General features: G+C 48.3%; 1 protein-coding gene across 1 annotated transcript in view; it reads left to right on the top strand.

Moving 5' to 3' along the window:
- The window catches only part of TSC2 (TSC complex subunit 2), a 279,890-nt gene that overhangs the window by 137,734 nt on the left and 126,641 nt on the right, over positions 1-15,515 (top strand). Inside the window, 4 exon segments of the mRNA XM_078664852.1 lie at positions 526-663; positions 2,342-2,445; positions 2,544-2,625; positions 11,444-11,599. Coding sequence (XP_078520978.1) covers positions 526-663; positions 2,342-2,445; positions 2,544-2,625; positions 11,444-11,599 — 480 coding nt within the window.

The following is a 15,515-nucleotide window of genomic DNA, read 5'->3' as shown; positions in this document are numbered from 1 at the left end:
GTCCATAAATGTATTGAGAGCCTGAGAGCGAAAAGGGCTTTCTGGCATCATTTTGTGTGGAGTATTTATTGTTCTGGTGCTGGGCAGCTTAATCAAACTGCTTAGTTCAGTTCTGTAATGGTGAAAGTTGTTGACTTGCTGCATTTATGGTATTGTATGACTTTAGGAAAGTATGCAGATCATTAGACTCTAAAACTTACTTTTTAGCAACCGATTTTAACCCCTTCCATGCTCATGAGGAGTTGCGCCGCTCGCATGCTCATGACGAGCTCAGCTCGTCATGTAACGTGTTTTTTTCAAAAAAGCCGCACAGCGCGAAAATCGCGGCTGCACGCATGCGGTTAAAATCCAAATGTAATTTCAAATTAGTTATTTGGAATAGGTGCTGTTGGGAAATTGTCTAGTCTTGAACATCGGCCTGGTTTTTGAGTGACACACCAGAGTAATGGTCAAGAGTGAGAAATGTTTATGCGTTGTCATTGTGGCTCGTTTATAGCCTTTCTATTTGCTTTCTGCTGCAATCAGGTACTGAGTAGCCAGGAGCTGAAGTACATCGTCCACGACCTGCTGAGTGCCGTTGAAGAGTTATGCGAACAGAAAGACTTCCATGGCTCCAAAGACAGATACTTCGAACTGCTAGAGAAATGTGCAGATCAGAGACCAGTAAGCAACTGGATTTTACCCAGTATCTAAAGGCAGGATCTTGGTGGGAAAACAGATCTAAGGCTTAAAACAGAGCTAAATGACTTAACAGTCTCTAAGAAACCTGCTGCAAACTGTCAGACTGTGGCAAATGACATGTTGCCTCTCAGGTGGTCTGTGATGTGCCAAGGCCCCTCCTGCTTTGTACAGTGCACTTGCCTTCTGAAAGGATCCTTGGCGCTATCAAGCCTAGTTCTTTAACATTTGCGCTTTTCCCTAAAAAAATAGTTGTGCTCAGCTTAGTGCTACCATAAATGGAAACTAGCTTACCCTCATTAAATATTTGACATATTATGAAATAGTTACTGATGCTGCGCTAAGTGCATTTGTACGTAGAATGTTCATTTATGGATTTTGGACTCTGGCCATTTCATTTATGTTGGGATTCAACAAATATAATTGCCTCTAAACACCTGTTAGTGGTTTGCATTCCTGATCCATGGGCACTCTAACTCTAGTCACTGTTAGCACTTTTACAAGGAGAGCTTCACTAGACCTTCGTTTGTCTCCCCTCAGAAAAGATCTCTTGGTTTTAGATTCAACCCTTATCTTACCCTCATTGGATCTATAGGAAAATGAAGAATGCTGTAATTAAGACCAATATTGTTGAATATAAAATAAAGAAGTCATTGTGACAGATATATATTTCAAAATTAGGTTGAGCGCAGTAATTAATCCACAATACTGTATGTTGTAATGATGAAAAATATCACCCCCAACCCTCACTCTCCCTCCCAACCCTCACTCTCCCTCCCAACCCTCACTCTCCCTCCCAACCCTCACTTTCCCTCCCAACCCTCACTTTCCCTCCCAACCCTCACTTTCCCTCCAAACCCTCACTTTCCCTCCAACTCTCAACCTAAACCTAATCCCATTATTAGCCAGTACCCTATTTTCGAACTTTTACCATTTGTTTAATTATTTTGCATTGCTATTTTTAAAAATATTAATAACATACATTGTTTCAAGGCTATTTTATCATTATTACTTTCAATAAATTATTCATATTCACATGTATTTTGGGATAGTCCATATGGTTTTTCTGTCATGGGTTTCTCTGATTTCACAGTAATAAACTACCTTTTAGCATTAGATATACTGCTTCTTTCTTGATGCGTGGTCTGTTGCAGCTAGGTTCTTGATACATCAATAAAATGAAAGTGCTGCATTTCCCAATATCTGTTCCTTAATGGGATAGTGCTTTTTAAATTGATATTGTGTGTGTGAAGGTGTATTTTGTTCTATATGTTTTTTAATTCTAAGTCTGCAGGTACCTTTTAGAATCATTTCGAGCCTTGGTTCAGGCTCCTAAGTCTCATAACTTTCTCTCATTCTTTACCGAAGTGCAGAAATTGAGGTCATAGACATAGGATTGTGGTATTTTTTGTCAGGCTGGCATTTTTGCTTCTCTTTTCTAAGTTCTAAACGGCCACTTTAATTGTCCCTGTTGCCAATTTGTAGGTATTTAGGAGTTTGACCTACTAACTTGACTGGTCTCACTCACATGTTCTTATCCTATTTTCCTGCTGAACCCTTCCTGCCCATCCAACACTATAGAACCACTGATGGTGCTTGTTTTAAAGATGAAATAAAAAATCGAAATTTCGATTAATCTTGTTACTTTTTCCCTGATTTCAAGGAATCTTCTGTTGTGAACCTCATCACATACAGAGCTCAGTCCATTCACCCTGCAAAGGACAACTGGATTCAGAACTTACAGAAGCTGATGGAGCGGTTTTTCAGGTGGGGGGGGGGGGCAGGATTCAGTAGCAGTTTTCTCATACTTAGATTTTCTTTCTCAATGTTTAATCCTTTCTGATGGAGCTCTTTTTACTTTTCAGAAATGAGACTCGAAGTGCCATCCGGACTAAAGTGTTAGATGTGTTGTCTTTTGTGCTGAGCATCAACCGGCAGTTTTATGAGGTTAGTTTTGTAAATTATAAAAGATTCTAATTCGAATTGGGACATGTTCATTGAAGACCTTTACGCTGTGGCCATTGATGCCTTGCAATATTTCCCTGCTCCTTACCCACCCTTAGTTCTTTAGTGATAATACTTGTAATTGTACATTACTCACACAGTTCACTGAATTTCTAAGCTGGGTTTGCTTATGCCGTGTTTTTAGCTAACAATTTGTTTTTCTGTCAATAAGTGATCAGAATATATTTAGCCATCAAAACTCAAAACACATAAGAATCTGCAAACATACATGCTGTGAAATGAAAGATTGCAATTATATGTCCCCCCACCTCTTGTCTTCAAAGGGCTTGGATTGGGAGGGAGGTTAGAGAAGGAAGTTTTAAGCTCCCGTTCCATCAGGCCCTTCTCTTCAGTAATTCCCTTAATACGTGGTACCTATGCGGCCTACTTTTGGCATTTTATTTCCTGGAAATTTAAGTTCTCTAAGATGCAAGTCTAACACTGAGCCTTCTTTCTGAGTTTTATCACACGATTGCCCTACCATGAAGACAATAGTTGTATTCCACACATGCTTATTTCCACTTTTCCACTACACATGAAGCCGTAGGAGTCCGATCCCATTTAAACGTTTGTTCCAGGGATAGATGGGTGCCAAAATAATGGTTTCAGCTCCTCCACTTCACTTGGTCACTGATATCAATGCTGAATCCAATAGCATGAGGCATTTAGAATAAAAGGAGTGATAATTATTGAAATTTGAAAAGCCAGACCTAGTCTTCGTGTGACCTTCAAATAAGGGATCCATTTAAGTCCGCTCTAATCTTTGACACAATCCACAGGAAAAATATAATTATGTGGTGCACCTAAGGGGTACACTATGCAAATAGTCCAGACGACCCGTAATAGTTTACAGGGACTTTAAAAAAAATCCCGAATGCTCTTTGTGGTAGTGTGGTCGAACAGTTTAGGGTTATCAAAGGGGAGTGTTAGGCATGTGTTGCACACACAGTTAATAAATGACACATGCTCCATAAGAAAACCCCAGACCAATTTAGAAAAATAACATATATTTTTATATTCGACAATTAGATCTACGAGATCAGGTAAGTACTTCTCAAGTTAACGATTTTCATAAACTCAGAAAATACAGCTGTCAGATTTGAGGCATGAGCCTTGAATGTGGTAATAATATCCAATGGGAGAAACACTGCATAAGGACACTTGCAATTGAGTTGCAGGGTTATTCTTCTGGACTTTAGGGAAGCAGGGACCAATGGTCCTTCGAAACACCAGTAGTTTATGTTTACCTGCCCTGGTGTGTCCCGGTGCAGAGGTGCTGGTCGCAAGGGTAGCCTCGAATGCTACTTCTGAAGTCAATGGGAATACCTGTAGCAAGAAAAGGGCTGCATGTGGGGCCTGGGGAACCAGTCCTGCAGAACCCAAAGGGGGGCTCGACTCTTGAAGAACTCTGAAGCAAAGGTGCACAGTCTGTAGACTCTGCATGTGGGTCTCGGGTGTAGAAGTGTTTTGTCCGGCGGGTCGCTTGCGTTGGAGGCTCTCCCTTCTTAGGTCGACCTGGAGATGAGGACAAAACAGGACAACAGGGCCACTCAACTATAGCCTCTCTGATGCTGACATCCCACGTCGGAAGGTCTGTCTTGGCGGCATTGGTGTCCGGGCTGGACACTGTACAAGCCTTGCCTGCTGCAAGGGCTCCGGTACCGTGGGTGTTCGTGCCGGAGGATCTGGCATCTCGAAACTCGCTAGAGAGACCGGGATGACCTCGGGGAGCTTTAGAAACCTTCTCCTGGACTGCTGCTGTTTCACTGGATCCAGTGGTCAGCAAATCGGTGAACTGGACTTTGCGGTTGGTGGCTGCAGGGAAGTGGCTCCTTCACTTCAAGGGAGATGCTGGCTGGTTGGTGAAGTGCTGGCAGCCCTCCAAGTCTCTGGAAGGATGCACAGCTGCAGGATGTCGGTCTTTACAATTGTCTGAACAGGAGCAGGCAGGCAGGTTACGGCACCAGATCCACAGTTGTTGCGTCTTTGGCTCTTCTTTGTCTTTCTTCTTCTTTCAGACAGACACATCCGAGTTCCTGGTGTCGGGAAATCACCTAAACACTAAATTTAGGGCAGGCTAGCGAAGAGTAGGCGAGAGTGGCAAAGTAGCTGGGGCCTGGTCGATGCATGGCGTACTCAACACCCTGTTGAGAGGGATTTTTCCTTTTACTCCCCCCCCCGCATGCTCTGCATGTTCGCCTTGACAGCATTCTCTGCTCACCGGACGCTCAGTGTTTGATCCGCCACAGCGGATACCTGGCTAAAACGATATCTGACCATAACCCTTGCTTGGTGGTGGTCCAATGGACACGGCAGCGCCAAGCTATCCCAACGTGGCGGTTGAACCCGCTGGCGCTGGAGGACGCGGCGTTTAAAGCTGATATACGGACCGGGGTGGAAGGCTATTTTACTACTAATGAGGGTACGGCAGCGAGTAGGGCGCTGGAGTGGGACGCCTTTAAGGCGGTAATTCGGGGAGTGTGTATCTCAGCTACCGCGGGAGCCCGCAAGACCCTCCTGCAGGACGTCGCACTGAGTGAGGATCGCTTGCGCGCGGAGGAGCGACGTAGTCATACGACTCCGTTTCAGCTGCGCGAGAGGAAGTTGCATCAAAGATGGAGAAACTCCGCTGCTTTGACTATAAGGAGTTTCTTGTTAGAGCTCATGCTGAACGCGACAAGGTGGGCGCCCTACTGGCCTGGCCAGCTAATCCTGGGACTCGCGGTACTCCGATTGTGCCTTTGGCTACCCCGGAGGGGCACCTGGTTTACACTCAGTCGGAGATCAACGCCCAATTCTTGGCATACTATGAACGCCTTTATAGGAGCGCGATGTCGAGTGCACCTGCGGAGCTTGACGACTTCTTGCTTGCGGCGCGGCTTCCTCAGCTCGATCCGGATCATGTGGACCGCTTAGGCGGGGAAATCACCGAAGGGGAGATACGCGCAGCTATTAAGCACATGGCTCGCCGCAAGACCCCTGGTGCGGATGGTCTACCGATTGAATTTTATGCAACTTACGCGGATGTGTTGACCCCTCGGTTGCATGCTGTTTACCGGGTAGCCTGGGATGCCGGGGCTTTACCTGCGACCACTCCCGAGGCTTTAGTGATACCCTTACTGAAGCCGTGGCGGCGATGCCAGCTCTCGCTCGGCCTATCGCCCGCTTTCCATGCTCACGACTGACTATAAGATCCTGAGTAAGGTTCTCGCGACGCGGCTTCTTGCTCACATGCGAGCTTTGGTGCACCCCGATCAGGCGGGCTTTATTCCCCAACGCACCACTGCCGCCTGTGTGCGTTGGCTGCTTCGTGTCATGGGGATAATGTTGAAGGCTTCCCTGATGCCGCTGTCCTTTCGATTGACATCGAGAAGGCCTTTGACAGCGTAGAGTGTCCGTACCTGCTACGGGTACTGGGTGCCTTTGGACTGGGTGAGCGGTTTGTGAAGTGGACTGCCTTGTTTTATGCCGCATCCACCGCTCGAGTCAAGACGGGTGCTACCATCTCCGCCGCGTACCGGGTTGGTCGGGGGACGCGACAGGGATGCTCCTTGTCCCCTCTAGTATTCTCGCTGGCTATCGAACCGCTTGCGGCTCACGCCCGTATGGGCCAAGCTTATGAAGGTCTCTCGCTGAGAGGTGATTCCCATTACATCTCCCTCTATGCGGACGACTGTTTGATGTTTTTGGCGGGCACCAGCAGCTCCCTGCGTGGTGCCGAGCGCTTGCTCTTTGATTTTGGCCGCCTCTCGGCACTACGAGTCAACTGGGGAAAATCTTGTCTTTTCCCCCTGACGCTGAAGACGGATGGCTCCCAGCCGGAGGGTGACTTGCGCTGGGAATACCATTGCCTCCCTTACCTGGGTACGCATATTTATCTCTCTTCACGGGCCCTCTTGGAGGGTAACATTGAAAGAGCGATCAGGAACCTGCAGGGCTCCATGGGATTCTGGCGGACACTGCCTCTGTTGGTCGCGGGGGGACCCTCATTACTGAAAATGGTAGCGCTCCCACGCTTATTGTATCTCTTCCGCACCCTACCAATCTGGGTCCCGGCGTCGGTTTTTCGCAGACTCCGCTCTTTAACCTCCGGGTTCCTCTGGGGATCAGGCAGGCGGCGCGTTGCGCTGGCCACTTTGATGTGCCCTAGGGCAGATGGGGGGCTTGCGGTACCGGATTTCGAATGGTATTTCCTGGCGGCGCAACTGCAGTGGCTTACCCAGGCGGTGGCTTTGGAGTTCCGGGGACCGGAGGGGATGCCGGGCAGACTGTTTCCCAGACATGTCATCTCTTTTATAATTCTGGGCCAGAAGCTGGACCTTACCCAGCTCACTCTGGAGGAGCGTACTCTTCGTAGCTGTTGGCTTCGTTGCCATAGGCGCTCGGGTACCGCTCGCCCGTATGCCCCTGAAATTCCACTGGGGATGTGCACGGCCTTCCCCCATGGGGGTGACTGGTCTGCGCTGGCAACCTGGGAGGAACTAGGTTTGCATTTGCTTGGAGATCTTTACAAGGATGGTACGCTGCTCACATTCCAAGAGTTGCGAGACTCTTATGACCTCCCGAGAGGTGATTACTTGCTGCATGCCGCGCTGGTGGCCAGTATTCGGAGACACTGGAAAGGGGGGCTCACCGAGCCACCGACATCCGTGAGCTGCCAATATGTGGTCATGGCGGCTGGTACTTACAAGGCCGCCACCTGCCTCTATCGGAGGCTCTCGACTGAAGCCCTACTGCCCATGGATGGGTTGAGAGCCAAATGGGAATGTGATGTTGGGCGACCGATCCCTGAGTCGACGTGGCCGCAGCTGGTACGCCGCGCATGGAAGGGCACTAGGAATGCCAGGTTCCAATTGGTCCAGTTCTTTACGCTGCACCGTGCATACCTGACACCAGTTAAGATTTCGCAATATTTTGTGGGCGCATCGTCGCTCTGTCCACAATGTGGGACGGCTGGAGCGGACTTCACACACATGTTTTGGTCCTGTGGTGGCCTGACTGGTTACTGGGGAGCGGTGCTGGCTTGCCTGAATGCTGTCACGGACCGGCAGATAGAGGTGGATATGGGCACTTGCTTATTGTTATGGTTCCCTCACACCCCCCGGACTCGGGTCACTAGCAAGTTCTATGATTTGGGCCTGATTTTAGCCAAAAGAGATCACCATGCACTGGAAATCCAACCAGGGTCCCAGCTACTTGCGTTGGAGGGCCACTCTGATGCGTTGGGCAAGGGCTGAGAGCACACTACGACTGCAACAGGTCAGGCGCCTAGACAACGACAAGGCCTTGGAGGTAGCTAGAGCATGGGAGGCCTTGGTGGTAGCACTCCAGCTGCCTGAGAGTAATCTAAGTGAGGAAGTAGATGGGGCAGCAGCATAGGAGTGATACTTTAGTGGGTTCCCTACTTCCAATGAAACACACGATTACTACATGCACGACATGGGTTCTGGAGGGTCGGTTCCCCCATCGAATTAGATTATAGCTGGCGATTTGACAGGAGGGAGAGTTTCTGTTGGTTATAAGCTCACTAGGGAAGGACGTAGGGCGCACTGACAAGGGTGGGTGGGGGGCAGGGCGGGGACTGTTATGGGGATTGTTCTATAAATGGCTTCATATATGAAAAGTGTTATCATCCTGGATTGTCATTAATCAATGCATTGTTTTGCTGACTGTAACAATCTCTTTTTGGATTTGACTGTCAATAAAAATTGTTTTTACAAAAAAAAATAAACACTAAATTTAGGGACTTTAAGGTGAGTGTAGGTTAATAGCCAATGGGCTGCTTACCCATGGGGTCACTAAAACCTCCTATATGACCACTTCCTGTGGGGAGTGGGCGTAAGCCTGTCCCAGAGTTCCTAATGCTACCACAAACAAGACAGTGGAGCCCTTCTTTCGTGGAGCACATCAGGTAACCCACCTTAGGGCTGTGACTATCCTGGTGGTGCAACAAAACTACTGCTTGGCGGGGGCGTGGCTTGGACCCATGGCGGCATAGTCACGTTTGCCGGAGCTCCCGCCAGTGAATAATTATCCAGCATATAGCCGCAATATTCCAGGCGCACAAAACACTCCTCAAGGGAGAAAGATCGCTGCTGCCCTACGGCATCCACAGACAGAGAAGAATCTGCTTCACCGTCCGTAACAGCCGCTGGGAAACCTGAGTCGGCAAGAGCTGCGGGTGCCATCTTGCTGAGGCCCCATGCAGAAAGGTACGACTCGGAGGCTCGGACCAACCGGCAGGAGGCGAGGGGTTCACACTGGCAACCAAAGGACCGCTAACGGTGAACGGGGAGTGAACGTCCCGAATCGCGATGGAAAACCCTGTGAGCGTATCCATGTCGGGCCCCGGGCAAACGGAGTGGGGCCACAGCAGGGAGACGAAGCGGAGGACCCGGCATGCCCTGGTGAGAGCCCGTTGTGAAGTACAGTAAGCCGGAGGGCTGGCGGGAAGAGAAGGAGACTAGCGGGCAGGGCTGGTGTGCCCCCGCCAAGGGCCTAGATCAGGACCGGGGGGAGAGCCACCAGAGGTGTGGGGGTTGAGAACAGCAGGCCCTTGCTTACACGACTGAAGAATGGAACGGTGTGTGGCTAGAGCTGCCGCAGAGAAACAGGCACAGTGGAATCGGCGGGCGGATCGCCGAAGTATAAGCGAGATGCTGAGAGATAGGGATGTACCCCCAAAAACAAAAAAACAAAAAAGTCGAGTGCTGGGAAAATCCATGTGGCATGGTGCACAGCAAAGGCTGTGGATCCCCTCTCTGCACCTCTTTCAGAAGTTTGTTTTTTCCTTCTTTCTCTGGCTCAGCAGGGCTCTGCTCTGGGCACTATTAAGGGCTTCCTTTCTTCAGTTTCAGCCTTTCTCAGTCTCCCTGATCAGCCCTCTTTTCAAATCCCCTGTTGTAAATAGATTTCTCAAAGGCATTACTCACCTTTTCCCTCCTATTCCGTTTGTAATGCCGCAGTGGGACTTGAATTTGGTTATTACATATTTGATGTGTGCATGTTTGAGCCTCTTCACAACTGTCCTCTACGTCTGTTTCCTGGTTGCCATCACCTCCACTAGGCGCGTGTGTGAGCTCCAGGCTCTTTCCTCTAAGCCTCCTTTTCTGTCGGTTCATCTGGACAAGGTTGTGCTTCGCACTCGTCCTCCTTCTTGCCACAAGTTGTCACTGCCTTCCACATCGGGCAAACTATCACCTTGCCCACTTTCTTTCCGCCTCCGCACCCTTCCAGAGAGTAAGAGAGGCTCCATCGTCTGGATTCAAAACGTGCACTCTCATTTTACCTGAATCGCACACATCAGTTCCGGGTGGATGACCAGCTCTTTGTTGGCTACGTAGGCGCCAAGAAAGGCCAGGCTGTACACAAGAGGACTATCTCCCGTTGGGTCGTCTTGCCTGTTATTCTCTCGCTAAAAAGGAACCTCCGATGCAGTTGCGCGCCCATTCTACCAAGGCGACAGCAGCTACTACTGCATTGGGATGTGCTATCCCCCTGCAAGATATCTGTCAGGCAGCCACGTGGGCCTCGCTGCACACTTTTACTAAGCATTATTGCCTTGACAGTCAAGTCCGGAGAGACGGCTTCTTGGGCCGTTCTGTTCTCCGTGACTTTCTGGTGTGACCTTGGTTCGCAGACCCACCACCGGGGTTGGTATTGCTGGGGTATCTATTCTAAGGTAAAGAATCATCACTAACGTGTTTTTTTCAGATGAACAAGTTACTTACCTTCGGTAACGATGTATCTGTAAAACATTAGTTGGGGATAGATTCCTTACTGCCCCACCCATCCTCCCTGTATTGCGAACTGATTTCTAGGGTTAAGTTCATCTCTTTCAGGGCCCTAGTTTCAATGCAGCAGTGGTCAGTATCTTGCATGGCTCTGCGTTCCTGGCATGGAAAGTCGTGTACAGAACTGACATCCGCGCGCCTGGGCGCGTCTAAGTAGCTCCAGCGACGTCACCTTGGCGACTACAATGCCAACGACGTACGCGGAGCCGCACGACGATGCCTACCGACGTGCAGGGGTACTGCTGACGAAAACTTTCCGGATGCAGTCTGACGCCGGGGGTAATTCTAAGGTAAGGAATCTGTCACTAACTAATGTTTCTTACAGATATATCGTTACCGAAGGTAAGTAACTTGTTCTTCTATAGACCTACAGGGCTAGTCATATTGCCTGAATAATTCTTTACAATTGTGATGTGAGCTTTCATTGGTAAAGGTTTTTTGTTTGTTTTTGATCAAGTGTTCATTGGCATCCAAATTCTGACTCAATTGTTTGAGATTTCCTTTTGTACTGTGGTTCTTGTTTTAAATGGTATTCAAATGCATCGTTCAGTCCCACTGAGCCGTCAAGTGGGGTTTACAGACTAGACTCAGATCCTGTGACATAGCGGTCTCTTCAAGTTGTTTTGACTACAAAAGCTATACATGGGGGCAGAGTAGTCTCTATTGGTTTGACCAGTTTCCATGCTCCTACTTTTAACCTACTGAGGTCCTTACCATGTTGTACTTATTAGACTCCTACACTTTGACTATGGGAGACTGCCTTCTAGTTGTAGCAGCTTCATCCTCTCGTCCTTGGATAACAAAACTGTTCCATAGGCTTGAACAGATTTCAGCCTCCAACCCTCCTTACATCAATACTCAGCCAGTCGTGAAGTTGCTTGTTGAGCTTGGACACAATTCATAGGGTTTAATTGAAACACTGTTTCTGTTCTTCACTTCATAGTTGATTTCTTTCTCTTTTGTTTTAGGACGAGCTCATTGAGCTGGTTGTCATACCGCAGATGGCGCATATTCCAGAAGATAAAGATCACCAGGTCCGAAAGCTGGCCACACAACTCATAGTAGACCTTGCAGAGGGTTGCAACACACACCACTTTGACAGCCTGATGGATATCTTGGAAAAAGTAAGATTGACGTCAAAAGCCATTGTAACTCCGCTCTTCTTGTACTACTGTGTTTTAACGCCATTGATCCTGTACCCATCAACTACCAGAGTTAGCCAATTGATGCTGAAAGTTTGTTATGTGTTTTTCTTGCATTAAAGAAAATTCAGGAATAAATACAAACAGCTTTTTCTTACTTAAGCTTTCTTGGAGTGAGCTTGTTATCAAAAACTAAACACTGGCAAAGATTTCCACTGCCAGAATGGTACAGTTTATGTCCATTGGGTATTGGAGTTGTGAATCACCAGATAGATTAAGCTGATGGCTGTACCTTCTGATCATAGTGAATGCCTTGCCCATAAACAAATTAAAATATTGAAAGCCCTTCATCTTTTCTTCCCATTTTGTGGCAGCAGCACAAGTTATTTTAGTTGTCCTATGTAATTATGTGACTCGCTGATTGGGATTCTGTCCAACAGAAAAGTGTATATATCATCTTGGTGAGGCAACTCTCCAGTAAGATTTGTATTTGAATATTATATGTGTGATTGTAGGAGGCCGGTTCTTTATGTAGTGGCCCAAAAAGAGGTACACTCTGAAAAGAGTCCAGGCAAACCACAAAGGAATTGCAGAGGCACAAATGACAACCCGAAGGCTCTATTTTGCGGTAGTGTGGGCGAGCAGTTAGGTATCTCAGAGGGTAGTGCTAAGCAATTATTACATACACAAAGGAAATAAATGAGACACACCCTCAAAGAAATCCAACACCAATATATAAAAATAACACATACTTTTATATAAATTTACCTACCAAGATCATCAGATAAGTACTTTCCGAGTTCTGAATTATTACAGTCTTCAGAAATGGACAGTGCATTTTCTGGACCGGTAATGCAACCAGGGACTGGGGGGCCAGTCTGAGGGAACCCAGAGGGGGGCTAGATCCTTGAGATCCTCGAGAGCGCAGGGACACCTTTGGTCCTCCTCTCCTGTGGCTGTGGGGCTTGGGTGCAGTGATATCTTTTGGGGTCGGATTCCGGTGCAGGAGTTTCTCCCGGTTGAAGGGGGCCTGCAGAAACAGACTGCAGACGGGATGGAGACTGGATGTCCAGTCTGGGCAAACCCAAGTGTGGGCGTATCTCTTGCGGTCCTGGTGACCCTGTTGGCACCGTCATCTCCCTTGTTTTAAGGAAAGGGCACTGGGACCTGGTTAGCAGGGACCCAATTAGCAGGGACCCAATTAGCAGGGACCCAGTGCACATCAGTCTAAACACATCAGTACCAGTGGCAAAAAGTGGGTGTGACCATGATAAAAAGGGACGCTTTCCTACACTGCCACCTCCTGTCAATTTCAGAAGTATCTCTGGTGTGTCCATCAGTGGCAGAAGTAACTGTCAAATGCCATGCCAATTGTTCCCCAAAAATCTGGAACAAGTTTAAAATATATGAGAAATTAACTTCCAGTATTGTCAATAGTAGCCCAGTCATTTCCCAAATGTTTGTCCAGCATGTTGTACGTGGGGGGCATTGTTGAATGTCCTGAGTACTCTGGTTATATTTAAGATATGAGGGGTTTTGAGAGGTTCCAGTAATGCAGCAGTATACACTATCTTGCATATCACGTGAGCTATGTTCAGGTTTTTACATTTATACAGGCTAGCTTTTAAAGTCCTTCATATGTTGTCAAGAGGGGGCTTTTGAGTTCCTGTCTGATTTTCCACATAGTTGGGCAAGTCCGATGAGAAGGGGGAAGGAGATCCAGTGACTGGGGCCTTGAGTGAAAAGAGTGCCTGGGTACCTCTTGTTTTTACATCATGGGATGTCTATAGTTATGAGGTCTTGCCTCTTTCATAAGCATCTTAGGAAGCCAAGAGGTTGAGATTTTCGGTGAGGTTTTCATAAGGCCAAACTACTGCAAGCTTGAAGAATGAACTAAAGTCTGTGTTTGGGTGGTGTGGTTATAATTTCTCTGAGGCATGCTGCAGCATGAAACTGTGTTTTTAGGTTTCGCCCTGGTCGCCCTGGGCGTTGCAACTGCGTAGCAGTTGCTCCGCCCACGGCGAAACCTCATGATCCTACATATGTACTTTGGTTCAGCCTCTGTCTACCATTGGCGAGCTCCATAAATGGAGGCTAGCCATTGGGAGACAGAGGCTGTCAATCACGCTTTCTCTTGAAAACGCGATTCGGGGGCGTTTCTGGGACTTTTTTTAAGTCCCGCCCCTTTGTCCTGGGCCGCGCTGTCATTGGCTGCCGGCCCGGGACACCCCCGTGACGTCATTCCCCGGGCCGCGCTGTGATTGGCTGGCCGGCCCGGGACCTGACTTGTTTGCTGTAGATATATATAGCGCGAGCTCGACCCGATGGACACGTTCATTTGTGGGTATGCACAGGGAGATTAAGGGATTTGCCCAGAATTACAGGATGCTGAGGAGGCGCCCAGGCTCGAACCTGGTTCCCCAGCTCCAAAGTATGCAGCTCTTGCTTAAGGCCACATCGGCACATCCTCTCTTGTAAGTGCTCTTACAATGATCACTTTTCACGCCGAGGTTTCTTCCACCTTAGGCCCCTTTCACAGCACCCAGGAGCTATAAAATACCGATGCATTGTCCACCCCTTGCACGCAGCCACGGACAACGCCTCTCTGCTTCATTTAACTAATGTTCCCTCGGAGACCTCCCACGATGCCGCGGCGAGGGCAGGGAGCTCAGACTGCAGCCTCAGTGTTAACTGCGGGTCAGGGGAGTCAGGAGGGATATCGTTAACCAGTGACTCTGCCAAACCTGGCCGGCTCACTCTCGCCCGTCTGCAGGGGACGAACATAAGCCCCGAGTCCGAGGCGGCGCTGCTGCTCGCCGGCCCGCAGCATTCACACGAATCGCTCATTTGGAGAAGGCAGCCAGCCGCAGATCCGGACCTCCGCCGTGAAACGACGGGCCGGCCCCAACAAAGGGGGAGTTCTGTAAACGCAGTGAATAATGGGAACCCCCTTTCATGGGCGCTGCTAACCTTTTGGCAGCCACCAGCAAACTCTATTCTGCGCCGTTGATTGGGGAGGACAATACGCCGAGGCTCCCTCTGAATGACTGATGCCACCAACAGTGTCCCCATTCACTGGCGTTTGGGAACCACGGGGGACCATTGTCCGCCGTGACTCCTTCAGACAGTAGGGAAGGCGAAAGTGAGAGCATCGATGGCAGCGCAAGTGTTATAATCTCCCTTTTAAAGCACCCCGGCTCGACATTTCCAGCTGAGCAACAGGAACTATGCGGTGTCAGAGGAACACAGAGCAGAGGGGCTCAAGCCGGGCCTTCCAATCCCCTTATCGCCCTGCGCTGCTAATACCTCAAAGATGGCGCAGTGCAAAACACAGGAGGGCTGGCCCTGTGCGGATCAGGCCTTTCAACTGCTTAGGAGCGTTTAGCGGCAAAGCAGTTCAAACATGGCGGACAATGCTGAGAGGAAAAACAGTTTAATGAGCTAAAGAGCTGGTGAATGAAAGTGAGCCGCCGTCCCACACTCAGTAGGGCCGCCTCAGGAGCAGTGTCAGTGACGGAGGCCCAGTGTGCAAAGGGTGTGAAGTCGAGCTGCTTCACCGAGAAAAGTGTATGAGCCTCTTCTGTTCATAAGAAACTTTTGTGAAACAGTCAAACTAGAAAACTAGAATGTGGTTACATTATGAGGGACAAAGTAAGAGAAGATGAAAACTAAATTCAGAAATACACAAGTACTTATAGTGTGTATATATATATATATATATATATATATATATATATATATATATATATATATATATATATATATATCTGCACAGATAAACTTTAGGGTATCAGTGACATAAGGTAGCCAACTGTATCTATTAGGGGCCTATTGGTTTTTGGACGATTCAGAATTTATGAAAATAGACCATTCCAGGAAAGTTTTCCAACTGAGTTGC

The sequence above is a fragment of the Lissotriton helveticus genome, chromosome 10 (genome assembly GCF_964261635.1).
Source record: "Lissotriton helveticus chromosome 10, aLisHel1.1, whole genome shotgun sequence".
Classification (NCBI taxonomy): Eukaryota; Metazoa; Chordata; class Amphibia; order Caudata; family Salamandridae; genus Lissotriton; species Lissotriton helveticus.
The sequence above is the reverse complement of the archived record's forward strand: the minus strand, read 5'-3'. Positions and strand labels throughout refer to the sequence as shown.